At 34.3% G+C, this 23,433-nt stretch overlaps 3 protein-coding genes across 8 annotated transcripts in view; 2 read left to right on the top strand and 1 right to left on the bottom strand.

Annotated features, from left to right (window-relative positions):
- LOC126815321 (epithelial splicing regulatory protein 1) overlaps window positions 1-6,890 on the top strand; it is a 35,932-nt gene extending 29,042 nt beyond the window's left edge. Inside the window, exon 13 of one of the 2 annotated variants that reach the window (XM_050540894.2) lies at window positions 494-6,890. In XM_050540894.2, coding sequence (XP_050396851.1) covers window positions 494-655 — 162 coding nt within the window. In that variant the 3' untranslated portion in view covers window positions 656-6,890. The remainder of the gene's footprint in view (window positions 1-493) is intronic. The other variant, XM_050540896.2, reaches the window with a different exon arrangement.
- A 3,316-nt stretch (window positions 6,891-10,206) lies between these two features.
- LOC126815326 (ubiquitin-conjugating enzyme E2 Q1) lies at window positions 10,207-22,526 on the bottom strand. Of its 2 annotated transcripts, XM_056099388.1 has the most exons (10): window positions 22,403-22,526; window positions 21,772-22,115; window positions 18,646-18,768; window positions 15,910-16,109; window positions 15,324-15,412; window positions 14,405-14,481; window positions 13,733-13,813; window positions 12,082-12,175; window positions 10,943-11,019; window positions 10,207-10,662 (listed from the first exon to the last, which is right to left on the bottom strand). In XM_056099388.1, the coding sequence occupies exons 2-10, from the start codon at window positions 21,985-21,987 to the stop codon at window positions 10,519-10,521; spliced, it is 1,101 nt and encodes a 366-aa protein (XP_055955363.1). In that variant the 5' UTR covers window positions 21,988-22,115; window positions 22,403-22,526; the 3' UTR covers window positions 10,207-10,518. The 2 variants fall into 2 exon arrangements, with proteins under 2 accessions (XP_055955363.1, XP_050396863.1); XM_050540906.2 differs by lacking the exon at window positions 22,403-22,526 and having other exon boundaries at window positions 21,772-22,309.
- Window positions 22,527-22,552: 26 nt separating this feature from the next.
- The window catches only part of LOC126815323 (WW domain-containing oxidoreductase), a 42,297-nt gene continuing 41,416 nt past the window's right edge, over window positions 22,553-23,433 (top strand). For 3 of the 4 annotated variants that reach the window (XR_008787443.1, XM_050540899.2, XM_056099387.1), the window contains exons 1-2: window positions 22,553-22,800; window positions 23,267-23,331. Coding sequence is in view for 2 of the 4 variants with exons in the window: in XM_050540899.2 (XP_050396856.1) it covers window positions 22,703-22,800; window positions 23,267-23,331 (163 nt within the window). In the remaining 2 variants the exon portion in view is untranslated. Of the gene's footprint in view, window positions 22,827-23,266; window positions 23,332-23,433 lie in introns of all 4 variants that reach the window. The other variant, XM_050540900.2, reaches the window with a different exon arrangement.

The raw sequence follows: 23,433 nt of genomic DNA, 5'->3' as shown, positions 1-23,433 counted from the left end.
TGTTTTTAAGTTTTGCTTTTCACACTGTGTTTATTATGTTGTTTCCGACCTCTTGTATGTTTGAATCTGTTAATTTTATAAGCAGCTTAGAAACAATCTTATCTATATACAACCAAATGGTTGTTGCATGGGGTAACGGTCATTTTTGTGAAATCTGTAGATTTATGCTTCGTTCTATTGATGTTGCTGTTTTCACGAAGCACGAGTTTCCGACTTAAAATAGCGCAATCGTAAATTAAACTGAAACGAACTGAAGATTAATGATTATATGGCCAGTTGTATTTATTTAATATTAAATTATACACTGGAGCCATATCTAAAGCAGTGGTAGTCCACAAAAATGAATCTTTGCGTGCTGCATCAAGAAGAAAACTATACTTGAATGATCTCTTGAATATCATATATTTTATTTTATAAAAGGTATCTTTATGAAATATTTATTACAGGCCTTTGTTTGCAGTTTTGCTTAAAGATAACACTTGTATCATTTCAGGTAAACCCAGAAACCATACAGCTTCAACGCAATACAGAGGGAAAACCTAATGGGGATGCTTTGATTACGTTTTCTTCACGTACTGAGGCGGAACGTGCAATACTAGAAAAGAACAGGCGCATGCTCGGTAATCGCTTCATAGAACTATTCCTGGTTTCCTAACAACCGGCTTCCATGACAACTGCTCAGTAACCCACAGAAACGTATTTATTAAGATATTTAGATTATTTATATTGATATTTTAAGATAACGACAAGGGTACGACCAAATTTATTTATATATATTTTTCTGTGCTGTTTGTAGTGAATGATACATAACCTAAGTAACAAAATGTAATCTAATTCATGTTGATTTTTTTGTCTCATTTTGGTTCCTCATTTGAATGGCCATAGATGGTGCAATTATATAATGTACACCATATAGATGCTATATTTATTACGTGTACAAAATGGCAGGTACAATAAGTTTGCTAACAATACCACTAGTCATTATAATTTCTACTTCACATATCTTTTTATCATATCATCCATATAATATTATAGATAAATTCCAATTTAATTGTTTTTTGTATTCATTTACAATATAAAAAAGTGCTCTTATTTTAAGCTTTAGCTTAATTAGGTCTTCCAAACTCTATATGCAAAGCTTAAAAAGCGAAAAGATCTTCCCCAAAACATTCCAATATTCCACCTTTTATATAAAAATAATATTTATTTTTTGCATACATTCCCAATATATTTGATATAATTCAGATGTAAAGATAATATTTGTAGGTTTGTTATAATATAGTAAATAAAATAGGTATTGATTATTATGAAATACAAAACAAAATCAAGTACAATGTAGTAAAATAATTATAACACAAGTGATAATATTTATTTATTTATAAAGTCAAATTAATTATCCTGCAAAAGATTTTTAAACAAATTTATGAAACTTTAATGAATATGGTCTATAATTTGAGAATTAAGTGGCCGATAGCGTGTATGAAAAAATAATAAATTTGATTTTTTTAAAAAATAAAATATAGTGTAAACTATATAGCATTCATTTAGTATAACCAATATTATATGTTCCGTTAAAGATAAAATATATATTATATATAACTTTATTAATATTATACCTTTTAATGTATGTGTTTTGTGTATGCGTGTGATTTTTTTTGTCTTTAATGCTCATTGTACAGTGTATATTGTTTTTGTTTTTTAAAAGAAAAGATATAACCATTCTGTTATTGAATGCTATAGCAAATATCAAGTATGAAATTTATTGATTAGCAAGTGAAATTACATTCCAGCCAGGAATTTAAAATGATTTTATCTATTTTGTGTAAAATATGGATTATTGATAATATATATTATTTTCTTCAAATTTCAAAAATTAATGTTTATAGTATATTCATTCTAAATTATATATTCTAGTCAAATGAGTTAATATGCATGTTGAACTAAGTAAATTACTTAGAAAAGGAAAAGTGCATTTCGAATTTATTTTAAAAAAAAGTGCCTTAATGTAATTGCACAAGTTCAGCATTTGTATGGCACCTATTACCGCAATCTCATTTTTTTTTGTATATATCGTATATATGCATATGAATATATTGGCGTTAAAACGTCACATTGTTATAGTTTTTAGTTAATTTTTCTTCAAAATTGTTTTATTACCAAAATATTATGTTGACGCGTTTTGTAAACCACTATCTGGACATCTAGATAAACATTTGTCTACCTGTATATAGAGATATATATATTATATTACATATTTATGTGCAATACACGGAGCCGAGTCGTGCAAGATGAATCATGGTTCACAAAATATGCACATTTGTAGTTTTCAGTTTTAATTTAAAGATCTCAAGACGCGTTCTCTTCTTTCGATCCAATGCAATTCAGTTTATACAACCATTTTATCTTTATTATTACATTTTACTATACAATTTTTGGATTTTATTTTTAAATATAACAAGATAAAAAGTTTAATAACAAAGATTTTATTATTTTAAAATTGCTGAAATAATTTGATTAAAGAAACATATGATAATTAATTAATTATTAATTGATTAGTTGCTTGAAACTGTGACCTTCGTCTTGCATTCCACCCTCTTGAAAAGCGCAATTAAATGATATATTTGTATATAGTGAATATTTGATGAATATATTTTAATTGGGAGAACGCTTACTTGTTTCCCAACTTATATTATTAATTAAGTAGTTTGAATTTTATGACAATTACCTGCATGTGTACTGCTTATGTATTATGATATTATATCTACAAGAAGTTTGATCTGTTTTTAGAAAGAAAAAAATATATATACTAATTATAGATGTTTATACATGTATTATGGAAATGTAGTGTAGCTACGCATAATCTCGAAAATAAACATCTAATTTCAAAACCCTGGTGGCGGTGCCTCTTTTTATTTCATCTCATGGTGGTGGTTTCCGATCTTTATGATTTCAGTAGCACTTTTTCAAGAGATATTTAATTGAAGGCATACTGATTTCTTTCTATTAAGAAATTTATTTTAACATATACCTGGCTCACTTTGTAAGCCTCGTTTTTATTTCATTCTTATGAACAGGGTTATTTCTCTTTGACAATATAAAGGACCGATATTTCGGTTGTCTAGGGTTTAATATCTTCAATTGAATGTCTCTTCTGTGTAAACAGATTTTGGCTATGAATCCTGCTTATTAGTTTTTCCAAAGTGTACATAGTTCAAAACTTTTCGAATTTCTTTTTGAAATTGAACTAAGTTAAATTTATTTCAAGGTTCATCTCTGGATTTAAATTTTAATTTTTATTTTGATTTGTCTTAAAGCTTAATCTTTTTGCTAATCATACCCAAGCTCTGTTTTTAATCCGCGGTGTCGATTTTGATCCCTCTGAAGCTGCTTCCGTTTATTGTTAACTGAATTCATACGCAAATCATCTTTTGCTATGAATTCTTAGTCTCTGCTGAATTGTCTGAAAATTCTGGTGGAAGTTCCCCTTTTCACTAAATTAACTAACCACCAGCTAAATCCATTTTCTTCTTGGTTGTAGCCTAGCCCATTCAATCAAACACTAGTCTTCTTCTTTTTTGAAAAAGAAAAAAATAATCCTGGAATATTCCAGCATACCGGTTTGTTATGATGACAAGTCACTTTCACTCGTTAATCTGTTCTCGTCTGCCTGAAACTCATTTGTACGAAACAGTATATCCACATCCGGTTCGTAAGTTTTACACGTATTAGAAATAATTTTAAATTAAATTTTGAATATGGTGTTCTTTAAGATAAATTTAATCCAAATGGATTTATCAAATTTTGATGAAAAGCTACCAATTAATGCCAAACATGCTTTACGACAACTGATGCAAAATAAAAAAATAAATTAGGGCACATGTACGGAAGCGTATAGGGGTCATGCAAAATTTTGTAGAAGACCTCGAGATCCTGGCGATACCGTGATACTTTCTCGAAATCTCAATTTAATGTTCTAGAAATCTCCTAATAATTTTCTCGAGAATCTCTCATCCTGTGTTAACGATCTCGAGAATTCGAGTTAATGTTATCGGGATCTTGCCATCCTGTGTAAATTTTCTCGAGATCTCGGGTATTTTAATGTGCGCGTATTTTTAATGTATTCTCAGCGCCCCGCAACCTGTCGTTTCGGAGTTACCCCCACCCTACCTTTTTCCGAAAACCTTGTTAACGCAATAGAGGCTACAATTTCTAACTGATTTTGTTTTTCAAATGTGGTGTGAAGCACTAGGACCTTTCGATTTTCAGTACTCCACAAACTTCTGTTCCAGAGTTATCCTCGTTGTCCGTATTTTTTTTTTTTTCAAATATGGGAAGATGAGAGGACGAACCCTATCGATATTCAGCATTCTGTGGCCCACTATTCCTCAATATACCCCACTCCTTGAAAAAGCCTTGTTAACGTCATAGAGGCCTCACTTTTAAATTTTGTGTGAAGAATTGGGGTCATGAACTTTATTTATTTTCGGCGTTCCGCGGGATTTATCCTTGTGAACGGATAGAATCTAGATTTTTGGAAGGATAAATTTTTAATTGTTGCCACTAGAGAATAAACCTGACATTCTGTTATGGCGTTATTCCTATTTCCCATAAACCTTGTGAACGCGAAGCATTTGTGTCACAAGACAATAAACTCTGTGTCTAGCTTTATTCTACAAAAAAATATGGTCTGAAAACCATGCAAAAAAATTATATTTTCAATAAAATGTCGCTCACACATTAAAATGAAAGAATTTAACAAACGTGTCTGTAATTCAAAGCGTCACACATTAAAAGCTAGCGTGGTAAGGTTTTGATTTTCAAAATTTGGCGAGGAGTATTGGGCCCATAAGACGATGAACCCTATCGATTTTAATCATATTTCAAATTTAGTGTAAATCATGAGTACCATAAGAAAATGGATGAACCCTACCGATTATTCGTTTATTGGTTAGCAGTTTTCCTTTGTAACAAATGCTAGAGTTTTTTTGTTTTGTTTTTTTTTATCAAATTTGGTGCGAAGTATTGGGCCAATGGCTGCTTCACATCGTGTAGACACTATCATAAGATTTCATATTAACTCGGGATCTTGAGAAAATTTACCCAGGATGTCAATATCTCGGGAAGATTCTCGAGATCGTTAATTCAGGATGGAACTATCCCAGGAAAATTATCAGGCGATTTCGAGAACATTAAATTGAGATCTCGAGAAAATTTCCAGGTGATCACGGGATTTCGAGAAAGTATCACAAGATAACTGGATCTCGAGACCGTCTACAAAATTTTGCATGACCCCTATACGCTTCCGTACACATATGCGATCCATTTTTGAGCAATTTCGTGTTGGTGCGTAAGTTTGTGCTCGGACGAAAAAAAGGAAAATTATACTTTGAAGATAAGATACCCTTTACCGATACTTTATATAAAGTTCCTGCTGTTTTTTTTAGATATTCAGTTATGATCTTAAATTAATTTAGAAGCGCCAATACAATTAGTAAGAGAGAAACGTCATGACGACCTCATTTTATTCCACAAAATTGTATACGGATCAGGATTCCCTGTTGGGTCGATAGGCAGTATACTTATGGGCCGTTTATACCGAGCTCAAACAAGGTAACCGCATTTGATTGATTAAATTAGTACCGTTTGAATAAAGTCGTTTATACTGCGGGTCATCGCTGGATAATTTTTATTCGTGTGAAAAAACCGCGGAGTTTACCTCCAGGGCACTGTTTCTAGAAATTTTAAGTACTAAAGATAAAATCCAAATTTTAGTAGATACTAGTACTTCAATTTTGATTGGCTAAGCGCTAAAATCAATCTAATATTATCCAATCAATTTACTAAAATTTGGAATTTATCTTAGTTAAGATTTCGTGAAGTAGGTCCAGGGCTAATTTTTGGAAACAGTTCGCGCGATCGATTTTCATAAGCTAATCAGAGTGTGTGATCAAATCTTCAATGAGCCAGTTTTATCTGCGAAATTACGCTCGTATCGCCGCTGTCAGTACGAATGATTCGCGCAGAAAGTCACAGTGGTCAGTGATCGCGTTCGGGCTCAGTATAAATGACTCCTAACAGACTGTAGCTTGCGGTCAATAAAACTGAAGTATCAACATAAATGTTTCGCGAAAACTGCCCCAATGCCACGTGTCATCACATGGTGCCGAATGTTGTCTTAGATTGCCCCTTATTTCGTCACATATTCGACTCACAAATTAATCAACATATTTAAAAAATACATATATATATAGACACATAACACAGCTTTAGATCTAAATTCTTTTTTATGTTTTGTTTAAAATATATATAAGTCTGTCCTCTGAAGTCTACTAGTCTCAGTTTATCATTTTATGTAGAACTTTACGGCATGACGTTGTTATCATTATTGTTGTTTTTTTTTTTTAAAAAACAAAAAAACAAAACCTTGATAATTGTTATTTTTATTAGTGATTATTTTCATATTAACAGTCGAATAATAAATATTGAAGTTACGAAGATTCTGATAATTTCCAGAAAATTAGAAATTTTTAGAGTTCTGAGATGCAATTTATATTATATTTCTATTTTTATTATGAGCCTGATACTCTTATCGACCGTTGCAATACGACGCCTAGTCAAAGAGAACATACATGGTCGCTAATCAGAGAGATTGTTTTACTGTATGAATTTTAAGAATTGTTAATACCGCCATCTTAAATATAGAAACACGCGATACAATGTGTAGCCAATCCAGATGACTCTTGCCAGGTGAAAACCTAATCGGGAGATATTTATTTTATTTTAAAATGCCAAGTAATATTTATATTTTTGGCCGTCTGTTATAATGTATTTAGCATGTAAGTATTGTCATTTAATTTATTCACGAAATAAATATCTATATTATAGCTGAATATCAATTTTTTACTCAACACTTTCACAAATACATTAAGAAAAAACGAGGGACATGAACTGAAAGAATAACTTTTGGCCAGATTATTCGGATAATTCCTTGCGGCATAATGTTTGCAAAAATGATAAAAAAATGCGGTTTACGTTCTACTTTTCTGCACTAACCGGGATATTGAAGACTCAGTTAAGTATCATACTCTTTATGCGCGCTTTGATTTCTTATAATTATATCTCAGACAAAACGCCACTAAAGGTCTGCGAACACAAAGCAAAGGGTTTGTTGGCCGGTGATTTTTGGGCCTACTGGCAGACAGTTCATCGCCAACAAACTACCTGGGCTGATATATATAAAATCTATACTTGAAGGCTAGCACCCACCCAGGAATAATCATAGATTAGTGGTATATATACAGCGCGACAAATTATTCCAATCGGTTAATGTACGGCACTGGCCAACAATCCTTCGTTTGATGGAAACCACCATGTTTAGTTTTGTATTAACCCGTAACGGTTGAACGCAAAGGCTATACTGTGATCCTAGTCAAAATTTGTAAAAATATTTAATAACCCGTTGCCCTGTCACAAAGCCCACACTCAACCGCCTTACCATGTATTGGCTTCATCGAGGATACCTCTTGTGTATTGGGAGGGGAAAACTGTGGTGAAGACAGACCTGTTCTGTTAATTCGTATCTCATCCTTAATTTTCGTGAAATGAAATGAAATGAAATGGGGTTTAATGTCCTACTTTTCCACTCCATCCGGGCTGATGAAGACGGACAGTGAGCCATGAGGGAAATTTTGTCCGGACAGCGACGTTACGGAACCTCGGAGTTTCGTCCATCCGAGCGACTAGACGCAGTTCCTTTCCAGACCCTCTATCCTGCACCCCTGACAAATATTCTTGAAGATGGACATTTTGTAAAATAGACACACACCAATACTGCACTAATTCTCCCGATACATTACCACATTATAATCCCACACTTGATTCGTTTGGTTCGGGGATTTGTCCCCACCTCAAGATTTTAGCCATAGGTCTGTATTGATAGTTTGGGGCTCATGGATCATCTTAATGGCTTTACCGTTATTTCATCCCTTTCCTTTCAATTTTTTTTAAAATTTAATTGTCCAATTCAAAATGCAATATTTAACAAGCCAACAGTGAGGCTGATGTCCCCCGCCGCAATTCCAAAATAAACAGATGACACATATTGATTAATTGCACATTTATCTTTTACAAAAGTATCGAGCAATCAAACTGATTGTCTGTAATTAGTCTAAGCAGAAAATGTTCACAATCGAACTCAGTCAAGGTTTTGAAGCTCCTGGTAGTGAAACTCTACACTAAGTTTCCCCATAAGTTAGAACCAAAGTTATCTTGTCCCAAAGCATCGACCAATAAAATCAGTTTATCTTCCTTGATAAAATGTAAGTAGTTATAGGTAGTCTGGAATGTGTGTCAGTGGCACGGCAACCTGGTCGGCTGGGTTGGCGTTCGCCGACAAGTTGAAACTGGTGGTCGACAACAGGTATTTTGCCAATCCACTTTTCTGAATTTATGTTCATAGATAATTTTGCATTCTTTAATATGTAGCCATGCGACCGCGTTCGCCGACAAGTTGTAATTGGTGGTCGGCAAAAGGTATATTTTTGCCAATCCACTTTTTTGAATTTATGTTCATAGATAATTTTGCATTCTTTAAAATATAGCCATGCCACCAGTCTCTGGCAATGATCTCATATAAAATGTACAGCTATGTATATTTCAGCTGCCAGGAGTAGATCTAGTAGGTATATTCACGCAGATATACTAGAAAATGTCTCTAGGATACAGCAATTTCCCATAAGTTCCTACCAATCCACTCAAAATATAGTTTATTATGCTTGGAGTAAGTGTCCTGGGTATTTTTCTTTGTTTTACATTCATTTGTAATGATTACATGCCGCCATCTGTATGCCACTGTCTGGTGACTTTTGCAAAATATTTGATTTTGTATCGATTTGTAGAGATCTAATCCGGTATGTGTCTAGGTCCTCTGTTGCGTTGCCTCTCAAAGAGATAAATACCTGTTCCGGCATATCTAGATTTTTAAAAGAGATGTCACGATCAGTTTTAAAGAGACAGAATAGGGTTTAACTTCCTACTTTTCTACAGCACGCTGGAAAATCTCGGAGAACTTTCTCAGCCAAAAACGGGATTGTGCCCTGGACTTCCTCCCAGCTCCTTCGCTTGTGATTTGGAAGTTGTCGAACCTGCTGTTTTTCCAGTTTGTTTTACTCATGAGGGCTTTGATGTATGTTCTGAAATGATTTTCCAGATCTGCATTACCTATGAGAAGTAACCGACAACGGGTAGCAGGGTCCTTTCTCATGTAGACATAAGGGGGTATGAAGTTATGAACGTATAGTCGGGCAAAATAGTAGCCCGGGCATTCCAGCAAGAAGTAAAGTCGAACGGCACTATAAAGTGCTCGAGCCTCGAGACATTTTACTTGCAACAATGCTTTATGTTTGAGCGAGAAAGACAGGTAAATTCTACGGTCTTGCTGTCAGACAGTGCTAGATCGTAGCCAGGGTGTAAAGGTGGGTCAGTCAGCACCCGCCTGCCGCCATCCCAAAGTTTCAGATGAGGTTACATGGGTTAAAACTTGTTCCCAGAAGCAACACTTTTAGATTGAAGCGAAAATATCCCTGTTAAGGTTCCATTGGACATTGTATCTCAAAAGATACGACTGCAACTTTAACTACGGGATAGGGACTGTAACTCGCCTCTCAGTCATGAATCGCTACAAGTTTCCTAATAAACATTTATCTGCGATTTAACCCTATGTGGAGGCGGACGTTAATCGACAATTTATTATCAGACTGCTTCAACGACGACATCTACAATGAACACAAAGACAGTTCTACTTGGGTCATTGACCATGAAAAGACTAAATAAATTTGCGACGACTGCTGATCCCAAAGAGAACGACATCCTATGCAGTCTCAGAGGCTAGTAAGCCAGATACAGACTTAATCTAGCAGACAATAGTCATAGACAGCAGCTTATAGAAGGAAAACTAAGAGGTTGACCAAATTTGATAAGGATCCTTCATGCCGTCAAGAAATCTGATCTCTGTCGTGTTCACAAGTTTTTCCTGACACAAAGGATATCTCTGGAACAAAACATCCTAGAATGCTGAAAACCAACAGGGTTCATGCTCTCTGATCCCAATGTTTTACACCAAATTTAACAATCAACAGAGTTCACCCACCACTGATAAATACACATCCCTTTTTGGCCCTGATTTTTATTGAATTTAAATGAGCAAAATGCCTTGGAAATATGTCTTTAATCAACCAATTTAACATTAAAAACATTGATAGCAAATAGGAAAAATAAAATAAAATGTAAATCTTTAAATATACTTTATAAACATAAATAAATGGAGCTGGTTTGGAGTTTTCTGATTCTCTAAAAGTAACAATATCTTTTAATCAATAATCTTCAGCAGATTAATATTATCAAGTTTTTCTAGAATTCTGCATTTTATTTATATTATCAAGTTTTTCTAGAATTCTGCATGTTACTCTTTTTTGGGGAATTATATTATGAAAATGTTTGCTGTTTTCAATATTCAAATAATCACTTGTTCCATCCATATCTAGTAACCATTCTATTAAAAGCTTGCTTGGCTTCGTCCAGTGTGTACTCTTGGTTTTCTTTACTTTTGTCTAGTCTGGCATTTTTATCACTTAAGATTTCTGTTCGAACTTGAATAAGTATTAGCTGAAAATGAAAGCAGAGAATAGTTGTTAAGCCTGTTGCACAACTTTTCCCAAAAACACAGAATTCATGTAATCACATATGGTACATATTTTATTGCATCAACATGTGATTTTCAGACATTGTGCATATTACACCACCCCACATCAATTTTCATTGGTTATTCTAGTATAAATATCAAATAGGTTTTTATCAAATTTAAAATATAATCATAAAGTACCTAATAACAATACCAGCCAATTTAAAAATATGTTTCACCAGACAGCAGAATTTTATAACTAACCTCTATATCATTACTTGGACTCCATCCACTTTTAGTCAACATTTGTAAACAAACACTTCCACCAATAGTAACATGTCCTTAAAAAAACATGACATAATATACATTATATAATATAATTCCCTTTTCAATCTTCTTTTTTTTAAGGTGCTAAACCTTTTTGATTAAATGGGGGAGAGAGAGAGAGAGAAATGGGGTTTAACGTCCACTCGACACAAACTAGGTCATTTCGAGACTAACATATGGTTTAAATTTGTTTCAATAATTCGCTTGCGCGTAGGGGTCTTTAGCAGTGGGAGGAAACCGGAGGACCCGGAGAAAACCCACAAGGTTGGACAGGCGACCCTACTCCTTGTCACATACAACCGGGGATTCAAAACCACGCCAGTTGACTCAATGACAGGCTTTATGATACAGCGCGTACGTGCTAACCATTCAGCCATCCAACCCCCCTTGATTAAAAGTAGCTAAGTCTCTAACTCAATATTTTCCATAATATTTGAAATTAAAAACACAAATTAGAATTCAATATTGATCAATTTCAATCAATATTGATGTTGTTATCTTGCGGTGAAACTATAGGATCCTAATATCCAATATGTAAGACACAATTAACATTTTAAAATCAGGACACAGGTCGTGTACCCTATGGTTTCGGGTGCCATTTTGTAATGAACAAATCAAAACATATCCTACAACACAATGAGCAAGTAGTTAGTAAAGGCTGATTCACAAACGACAAAATAATAATTTAATAAATGTGTTGAAAGCTACTAAGCAGGCATAACGACTGCCGTTCAATTTGTACTGTTCACGTATATTTCACCGAACATAATTTATTAGATATTACAATATTTTTTTTTAAAAATTGAATATAAATCACTTTCATACATTCATATTACATTAATATGTGCTTTTAGAAAGATTTTTGTCTATTTCAAGGTTAAAAAAAATAGCCATACACCCTTTAAGTTTTATCATCCCATACAGCCAATCAACACATACAAATCAACAGACAATTTGATATTTGGACCCAAATTAAAGTTTAAAATATAACTATACATTAAGTTATATATCTTGAAAACGTCAATCTTTAGTATATTTGCCATTTTCTAACCAACATACAACTTGATGAAACTTACCTGTTAAAAACTGAAACTTTGGCCTCAGAACTCTAATAAATGGCGGACTAAAAGGATAATCTTTAGGAAACTGCATTTCCATATTTACTACAGCCTAGAATAAATTTGTAAAAAAATATGCATTATTAATGTTCCTGTAATTCCTTTTTAGATGCAACTTCAATAACCCAAGGTAAATCTAGTTTAAATATATAGGTAATATTCTAACCATATCAAATTGTGTAAAAAAAACTGTTTGTGCACAATTAATGAGATTGAAAATAATTGTGTAGTATTAAACAACATTCTGACTCAAATGATTGTATAGTATTAAACAAGCCAACAGTGAGGCCGATGTCCCCTGCCGAAATCCCAAAATAAATAGATGACACATATTAATTAATCGCAGATTTATTTTTTTCAAAATTATCGAGCAATCAAACTATACACTAAGTTTCATCACTCTCTATCAGATAGAATCAGAGTTATCTTGTCCCAAAGCATCAACCAATGAAATTGCTTAGCTCTGCTTAGCTTTAGTTCGAAATGTTAATCATTGAACTCAGTCAAGATATTCACCTAATAAACATCTACATCAAGTTTAAACATTCTACCTCAATTAAAAGCAGCGTTGTTATGTTCCAAAGTCTTGACCAATAAAATTGTTTATTGTTCTTTAGCCTAAGCAGAAAATTCTCACCATCGAACTTAGTGAAGGTAATGATATAATGAATCTATACTCAGAGTTTCATCACTCTCACTTAGTTAAAACCAAAGTTATCATGCCCCAAAGCATCAACCAATCAGATTGCTTATCTCTGCTTACATTAAGCAGACAATGTTTATCATTGAACTCCATCAAGGCATTCACCTACTGAATGCATTCACCTACTGAATGCCTCAATTAGAAGGAGAGTTATTGTGTTTCTAAGTCTTGACCAATCAAATTGCTTAGCGCTCTGCTTTCCCAGAGCATAAAATGCTCATTATCGAACTTAGTCAAGGTATTGATGTGATAAAACTATACACCCAGTGTCATCACTCTCACTCTCAAGTTATTATGTCCCAAAGCATCAACCAATCAAATTGTTTATCTCTGCTTATCCTAAGCATTGACCTAATAAACACCTACACCAAGTTTGAAAATTCTAGCTCAATTAGAAGGAGAGTTATTGTGTCCCAAACAGTGTGACGGACAGACAGGCAGATGGACAGATGGACGGACAGACATACAGACACTCACGGGGACAACAACATTCTGACTCAAATGATTGTATAGTATTAAACAACATTCTGACTCAAATGATGGTATAGTATTAAACAACATGCTGACTCATTTGATTGTATATTAATATTAAACAACATTCTGACTCAAATGATTGTATATTAGTATTAAACAACATGCTGACTCAAATGATTGTGTAGCATTAAAAAATATTCTGAATCAAATGGAATGACAATTTTAAAAAAACCCCATTGATTCTCTATTCCCAGTGATCAATATGACAACAAACTGCCACTTTATAAGTATTTCAAATATTAATTGATTAATTGTGTCAATTCAAGTCCAGTGTTGATGTTGACTCCGCACCCCACTGTATCTTAATTCTATCTGGGTAAATGTCTGTGGTGTTGAGATTGTGTTAAATATCGTCTTGTTTACATCACATACCTCACGTTTATATTTTTCAGAATATGCTTTTAGATCTTTTCCCAGTACAGTATCTTCTGGTATATCTGTTAATTTGACATCCTATTGTAAAATCAATTATAGACATCAAGTTAAACAACCCAGATAAGATAACAATATGAGGCATAAAAGTATCTAAATACCAGTTTTCTCTTGCGGAGTGCAGTGGCGACACCCTTAAAAAGTTAAAAAATTAATGTACATAATTTTCAGTGCAACCTAGCCATATCCAAGCTTCATGAGGTAAAATGCAATTATATCTGTTTTTTATTGTGCTGCTCATACAGGACAAATACTCCAAATAGATTACTTCGCTAGAATTTTTGGAAATATTCTAGGAACGTAAACCCAACCATCCAAAATATTTAGGAAAACCAAACCTCACTATATATGTCATTTAATAATAATCAATATGGTCACATTTGCATTGCTAGAGAGGAGAATAATGCCCCAACAGGAATGGTTCCCTCTATTCCTCTTCAAATTTCATCACCATGTCAATACCTTTTATGTATGTTGCCAGGGTGTTCATGGAACCTCCATTTATTGTCTAGACATACATGTCTTGCTGTTACCCCACGTGAATAAACAAATATCACTTAGTAGTTTCTAGTTAGTATTGTTTACTTTAGAAAACGTGAGCTTTAAACATACCCAGACAAATAAATTATCACCTCTAGGATGGGCTTCTATACCATATTTTCCTGATATTCTTTGCATATTCTTCATATCTGAAAAATAAATTAGTAAATATTAAACATATTTATTATGTGATCATTTTTTATACACAACAAAATTCATATGGCCTTATATTGTTGTCATCTGTGTCCGTTGTCGCATTATACTTTTATTGTGAATGCTCCGATACACCACATGTCTATGTTTACAAATGTAAATGAGATGACCAGATGTCCATTGTCAATAATTGTAATGTTTCGACTAGCTCAAACTGTTTTCCAAGCTTAAGCCAAATCAGAGAGCTTGGGTTTAACATCCACTCAACACAAAATAGGTAATATGGTAAATTTTATTTTAATAATTCGCTCGCGTGTTGGGGGGTTTAGCTGTTGGAGGAAACCGGAGAACCCAAAGAAAACTTTATGATCTACGCTTTACACCACCCCTAGTTCAAAATTATATTTAGTCTTGGTTACCTTGAAATGGTTTATTCTACTAGATGTCTGGCTTATTGCAACTACTGGTTTGATAACAGATATATTTTAGTAGAGAAGTAAGTCAGTTGACAATGAAGCTGTGTCAAAGTCAGGTTCAACTCAACGTTTTCAGTGGGGAAACAACATTATAACGATGTCAGATGAACCAAGTTAATTCAATACTAGGGTAGTGCTAGATCATAGCAAGTAAACAGAAAGTCATTTTACTTGATTAACCCTTTAATCTCAACCCATAATACCTGGTACAGAAAAAGGTACCTAGATTTTTATGATGGTTTCACGTGTTGTTACTGACTATACAATAATATCCATAAACGTTAGTTACACACTGGTATTTATAATGAGAGAGATTGTGTTATTCGGGGTTTAAGGTCTATTTGATAACTAAGTGTATATACCTTTTACTAATCTGGCCACTGCTGTTGGATCTCCTTGACCTTCAAAGAATTCACCATCATCTTCATCATTTTGATCTTCAGAATGATCCCTGAAAAAATATAATCACATCCATATATATAATTATATGAACTAACTGCCAAATATTTGAAATTAGTTGTAAAATTCAGTGTGTGAGATTAAGTGTTGATAAGGATTCTTTGTTATATAGATATGAAAATGAAATGAAATGAGCTTTAACATCCTATTTTAATGAAGACAGGCATTCACCATGCAGTGTGCTATGTGGGATGCAGTGTGCTATGTGGGAAATTTTACCTACTCTTATTTCGAATTTCAATTCTCAAGGTTCTTTTATGTGCATGCAAATGTGTACATGGGACCTTGATTTTATGTCCCATCCAAACAACTAAACTCTGTTCCTTGCCAGGCCCTCCATCCTGCACCACTGACAAGGGGGAAACCACGACGGAAAATCTTGAGAAACTCTGTGAAACTCTTACTCACTGAGCTGCCGTGGCTCCCTGTTATAGAATTTTAAACTCTTTAAAACATTTTGATTAATAGGAGCAATTTAGAAATAATTACTTAGTTTTCAATATAGTAGTGACTTCTTCATCAACATCATCATCATTATAATACCCATCATCATCATAATCACCATCATCTTCATCGTTTTCATCATCATCCAATCCTTCATCACCATTATCACAATCTTGGAATTCATTCTCACTGTCATCATCATCAGCAGTGTTTGATTTTTGGGCCGTTGTTTTGGAATGCAGCAACTGTAAGATCAAACGTCTGAGCATTTCTCACCATTTCTACTAATGATTTAAAAATTTAGTTGGATGCTTTCCAGCGTCACCCTATTTAAAACATGTATCTTGAATATAGGATTAAAACAGATCCTATTTCATTTCGTTTTTTATAGTTCAAAATTTCTTTTTACTTGTCTTACTACAATAAGATCTGGAACAGTTGTTATATAACCCATGTTCTGTATAATGAAACAGTCTGTTACGGCAAGCTTTTGGCGTGAGGTGCAGGGAACTGTGGGTGACCCACTAGTAGAAACATCAACACTGATAGGTTAATCAAATGTCTGATGTCATAGGGTCAAAAGCCACTCGTATGACCTCTGACTTGACCTTCCACTAAAACTGGTCAGATCTTCATGTAGTAGAGGCCATCCAAAGTATAAACCAACGGCTGCCAGGCAGGATACGCCCACATATTGCAAGAGATGGCTAGAGAACAAGCTAAAAACAAACAGGATTTTTTGTACAATCAGGGGCAATAATCCAGAAAGTTATGGTCTGAAATGCCCAAATATCGAAAGGGACTGAGATCTTTGGGATAAAAAGATATGTTTTAAGTTTCATCAAAATCGGATAAAAATTGTGACCTCTAGAGGGTCCACAACCTTTGTAGAATACTTTTACACAATTTGCGTACAAAGTGTGGCCATTTTGTCGGGCAGTTTCATTTCGATTTTCCCGAAATTATGGTGGAATGGTGATATATTTAAACGGTAGGGCTGTGTATTGCGGCCAGAAATTGTATCGCATTATATTGCGATACTTGACAAAAAGTATTGCAATGTATTGCAGAATTGCCATACTTCGATAAAGTCAGGGTTTACCACAAAGCAGTTTTATTTTGAATAGTTTTATTGTTTTCACAACTTTGGTGTTGGACACTTATTGTTTACTGCAAAGCCTAAATGTATAATATGACTGATTATGTGAATAACATTTCACTTTATATTTGTTTTTACAACTTTGGATTTGGCTTAGCAGACTTATTGTTTACTGCAAAGCCTAAATCATATGACTGTTTATTAAGTCTTTATAAACAGTGTAGCTAACATTTGAATATAAAATAAAAGTAGAAAAATATTGATACGTAAAAAAATATCGATACAGTGTATCGCGGTTGATCGTATTGCAATATATCGATATAGCAATATTTTTTGACAGCCCAATTAAACGGTTTTTAAAATCGGAAAAAAAAATTTGTGACCTCTGAATCCACATGCAAAATATGCGATTTTTCAAACAATCAGGAGCTATAATCCAGGAAGTTATCGTGTAACAGTGATATATTCGAACGTTTTTTTAAATCATATAATAATTGTGACCTCTAGAGGGACCACAAGCTAAAAATGTGATTTTTGGTACAATCAGGGGCCATATTCCATTAATTTACAGTCCGATACATGCCAATATCAAAAGAAACCGAGATCTTAGGGTGATAAACCTATATTTCAAGTTTCATTGAAAACTGATAAAAATTGTGACCTGTAGAATGTTCACAAACAATTGTGGACAGACAGACGGACGGACGGACAGGGACGACGACAATATGTGTTCACATGAAAATGTGGGCGTATAAAAAACGAAATATAGATCTGTATTTTAATCAGATAAAGACAACTGGTGCATTTGTTAAGGAATCGGAAACACTGTTCAGAGCATACAGGGATCTGAAGTGGAGTGAGGCCAACAACAGGATCAAATTTTGGACATCATGGTTAGTGAGCCAGCGCATTACTCATTGAGCCACCTCGGCTACCTGTTAAAAGTAAAGTTTACTATATATGTGAGCATAACCTGTACAAAGGTGTCCCTTGTATCAGTGATCTAAATTGAAAAACAAGATCTAATAGCTAAAATTTTGTAAAATGCACTATAGGAGGGTGGGCATAATAAAATAAAATATATAAAATCTGAAATGAAAGTTATTATACTACAGTAGTTAAATTGTCAAGACCTAGAATTCTAAGGAAAACCATTAAATCTATATAAATCACATTTGTTGAAACATTTTCTTATTCCAAATAACTAATCATACAAATATTTATGAATCTAAATGCTTGAGGATAAAAAACAACAACACTAGATAGTGTGTCTTTAGGGATGCTTGATGACTTCCAACCGAAACAGGACAGAGGGAAATAGGGTTTAACGTCCACTCGACTTTAACTAGATCATTTTGGGACTAACATATGGTTCAATTTTATTTCACTAATATGCTTGCACGTGGGGGTCTTTCGCAGTGAAAGGAAACTGGAGCACCTGGAGAAAACCCATGAGATTGGACAGGCGACCCTTCTCCTTGCCACGTACAAGCGGGGTAAGAGAAACAATGCCACTTGACTTAATGACAGACCTTATGATCTAAACCGCACACCTCAGACCATACAGCCACCCAACCCACCTACCAAACCAACCGAAAGAGTGTGTCTATACAAATATATTCAAATATGAGTCCAGATACCTGTAGCAGGTAAAATTACCACATTATTATTATCATGCTTACCTTTTTTAAACAATGATAAACTTGATCTAATAAAGATGTTAATGATTTTTTTGAGCAGGAACTACAAGATTCAATAGCTGGATTTAAATGAACTAAAAGGTCTTCTTTATCACTCCACAAATGCTGCAAAATATAATGCAAATGTATACTAAATACTAAATACTAGCACATTATATAGCAAAACCAATGTTTGAAAACAATTAAATGAATCAAAACTCCATAATGTTATTCTTTAATTCATTGGAATGAAGGTAACCAGCAGCTGCCAAGCAAGATATGCCCACATTTTCCAAGAGATGGATAGAGAACAAGCTAAAAACAAAAGCGATTTTTATGTACAATCAGGGGCCATAATCCAGAAAGTTATAGTCTGATATGCGTAAATATCAAAAGGGACTGAGATTTTTGGGATATAAAGATATGTTTTAAGTTTCATATCGAAAATATCGAAAGGAACCAAGATCTTTGGGGTATAACCATGCATTTTAAGTTTCATCAAAATCGGATCAAAATTGTGACCTCTAGAGAGTCCACAACCTTGATATACCAGATGTTTACACTATTTGCGTACAACTAACAGTTTTGGTCTGATTTTCAAGAAACAGTGACATATTCGAACGTTTTTTTAAATCGGATAATAATTGTGACCTCTAGAGGGACCACAAGCTAAAAACGTGATTTTTTGTACGATCAGGGGCCATAATTCAGGAAGTTACAATCCGATATGCAAAAATATCAAAAAGATATAAACATGCATTTCAAGTTTCATCAAACTCGGATCAAATTGTCACCTCTAGAGGGACCACAACTTTGATATACATGTACCAGATGTTTACACTATTTGCGTACGAGGAGAGGTTATTTTGTCCGGAAGTTTTAGTCTGATTTTCACGAAATTCTAACTCAACCAACATTATGGTGTAACAGTGATATATTCGAACGTTTTTTAAATTGGATAATAATTGTGACCTCTAGAGGGACCACAAGTTAAAAATGTGATTTTTCGTAAAATCAGGGGTCATAATTTTAGGAAGTTAGGAAATATTTTATTCTGAGATGGATTTTAAACAATCAGAGGTAACACCAAGCGTGAGTGGTAAGGGTTTTCGAGTTGTTTATCGCTAAGTTTTGGTAAATATCAAAATCTCTGATTTAAAAAGTAGATTGCTCTGACACTTATCTGGTCAGTAATTTATTATTCATTGATATAAATTTTTTTATTATAATGGTCCGGTGTGGGAAACCACACCGGAAAATCCTGAGGAATTTTTACATCCAACAACGGGAGCAAGCTCGAGACCTCCAGGTTAGCGAACCAGCGTCTTACACACTAAGCCTAATGTAGATGAACAAATGCCATGTAGTGCGATTTAAATCGACAGATATTTAGCCATAACTCACAGTGGCGCTACAGTCAGGAGATCTTTAACATGATACCAATGCTATTCACGTGACGTAGGTTTACAGTAACACAAGATTCTTAGCAGATTGACCTTATTATAGTTCTGGGATAATGCTTATTACACATGCCAGCCACTGCATAGCCTATATAAATGTTCAACCATGTATTTTCAAATATTCTTTTAAACTGCCAATTCGTGATTATTTTCTATATGGAAGCAGCATTTGATAGTTCTTTTATTATGATAAATAGAAAATGAATGTAAATATTTATGGTTTTTGTTCATGCATGAACTGATTTGCAATTTAAGAAAAAAGCTAAATTTTCATTATATACTAAGCAGCAAAAGAAAAGTCAGGTTGAATAGACACAGAATTGAATCCAGAAAATGTTCTCAAAAACGCAACCTGACTTCTGAAATGGTAATGTGTTCCCCATGATTTTCATGTAACTCAAGCTGCACGTGCTGTTCACTGGGACCAGCCCTATAAAATGCACCCCCCATACCTGGTTGAATCATTCACGCTACAACGTCAGTAGCATACCGCGACTCACCACAGCTCAGAGGAGCCAGGCACTTGGAAGACTCGACGCTGGCCACACTGCCCGAGCCGTTGCCAATCACTTCCAGGTCAATGTTCGGACCATCTACAGGCTTTAGCAACGCTTTCGGGCCACCAATGCCACGGATGATAACCTCCGAACTGGTAGACCAAGGGTTAACACAAGGCGACAAGACTGTCATGTTCTGCGACAGCACGTGCAGAATCCCTTCACACAGGCATCTGAGACAGCGCGTCAGACAGTGGGAACACACGGAAGACCCATCTGTACCGATACAGTGCACCGACGTCTCACCAGAGAGAACATCCATTGCCGTAAACCTTACTGTGGACCAACTGTCACCCTTCGCCATCGACGTGAACGTCTACAGTTTGCCCAACAACACCAGAACTGTCGACACAGGCAATGGAGAACTGTTCTGTTCACAGATGAGAGTCGGTATTGCGTATCAACTGCAGATAGTAGGACCAGAATATGGCGTCGACGTGGCCAGCATTATTCTGATCAATGTGTCATGGAACGAGATTCATGGCGAGGTCCAAGCAGAGAGTGGGTCCTGTGGTGTTCCAAAATCTTGGTCCAGGGAGAGAAGGCAGCATCACAGCAGTGCGCTACATCAATCAAGCTCTCAGATAACACATCATACCACATTTCGCACGTCATCGAAACAACATTCTACAGCAGAACGGTGCAGAATGGTGTCAACGTTATGCACTGGCCAGCCCTTAGTCCGGACTTAAACCCAATTGAACATCTTTGGGATGAAATTCAGAGGAGACTTAATAACGTCATACCGAGACCAAACACAGCCGATGAATTGCGATGTTCATCAATCGCCTGGTCCACTCCATGTACAGACGCTGCACTGCTGTTATTGACACTCACGGGGGACACACCAGATACTGATGTACAGACTGTGTAGGCCCTACAGACTCTAAACCTTCTCGTAATGTCTTGGAATTGTGATGAATTAATCACTATATAGTGTCAACATACTGTTCACAAAAAATTTCTTTGATCCATTAGTAAGTCGTTTTCTAGAATGATTTGATTAAAGTTCCTCTCTGATTTAGAAATCGTACTAAGTTTTATTTTTCTGTTAAGTAAGCTATATTTAGATTGATGCAAGTTTCTGCATCATTAACTAATACAATACTTACCCATGTATTTTGACTGCTGTTTTTCGAAAAGACTATATAAAAAGATATATCACTATTATCAACAACATAAAAATCTATTCTATTCTCAGTTTCATCATTTTCATCACAATCACCACAGGTTAAAATCTTAAATTGATTATCACTTTTTGATGTCCATGTCACAGCCTCTTCTTTTAATTTTTCATATTCTTCCATGTTTAAACGATTAGTAGCCATAATAAATATGATAAATACTTCACCATTAATAAATATATTGGTTTCAGATTATGGTCTCTGTTTTTACTTCCCTGAAAAGAGCTTGGACTTGTTATTTGTTGGTCTACTTTCGCTTTCTATCTCGGAAACTAAAAACACAAACAGCAGCAATAATATTTTTTTTTTTAAATTTGCAATTAGCCTAGGGCAATAAATAGAGAAAAGATTCAGCACTAGAATGTAATCATACTTTATTATCTCACGTATATTATTCACGCTATATATGAATTATTACAACATTTTCGAGCAAGAAGAGCAACATTTGCTGTAGTGATGAATAAGAAACTATTTTTAGAATACTATTTTTAGAAGCGGATGTCGATCGAACAGTTATTACATCGCTTACGCCCATGTAAAAGAAAAATAGTTAACTTACCGAAACATAAATTTTAACATGTTGAGCTTTTTTAGCTCACACATTACAATATGTGTAACAGAATTCTCTATTTTTCGAATCGAGATGCTCGGTGTATAGCTAGACTGTCGGCAATTTAATAACATTTCACTTAGCACTGGAAGACCGAGTTATCGAATGCACACGTGATTGTTAAAATGGCTGCGGTATATAGGCCTAAACAAACAAAAACAAACAGCGAACAAATAAACAAGCTAACCCGCAATTCTCAAATTCTATTAGCTTATAAAGACAAAGTTGACTTTACGTATAATTAATGGAATGGCAAGTCAGGGTGTTTTAGATACTGACAGTGAAGATGAAATACCCCCAGGCTGGGAAGAAAGAGTGACATTTGAGGGAAAAGTATATTATGCAAAGTAATAATCGTTTGACTGAATATCTAGTAGGCCTAATCTACTTTCGCTTCAGTTTACTGTCTGTGATCTATTTGTTCTATAACGGAGTAATTAACAATTATAAAACCCTTATCACTAAACAGTTGTCTAAAATCGAATTCACAATAAAATATTTCCATAAATCAAACAATTCTCACATGTTGATAGACCTGATCCATGCCCAATATATGGTTTTATAAATGTTGGAGGTTATAGGTTTTTGATATTTTCACATATCCTATTCAGGCCACACCTCATATTGTGTTTATTCATTTATTGAAAGTTTTCCTGCATCACACATTCCAGAACCACTTTATGTTATTGAATGGTACCTGGCAATGAAGTTAGAAATATCAATTTGTGGGCAAATTGTTTTGGACAGAACTTTCAACAAAATAAAATTGACAAATAAAAATTCAGCAAATTTAAATAATTTTATTTATTTCAGTCATGAATCAAAAGATACTCAGTGGACACATCCTTTGACAGGGAAAAAGAAGGAAGTAAAGGGAGGTAGGTCTATGTATTTTTCGTGATGTTTAATTTTCATTTTCTGAAAACAAATATCTCTTTCTCTGCTTAGTAATTAAAATTATAAAACTAAAATGTTGTTAA

Source organism: Patella vulgata, chromosome 3 (genome assembly GCF_932274485.2).
Source record: "Patella vulgata chromosome 3, xgPatVulg1.2, whole genome shotgun sequence".
Classification (NCBI taxonomy): domain Eukaryota; kingdom Metazoa; phylum Mollusca; class Gastropoda; family Patellidae; genus Patella; species Patella vulgata.
This window is presented reverse-complemented; position numbering and strand designations above follow the sequence as displayed.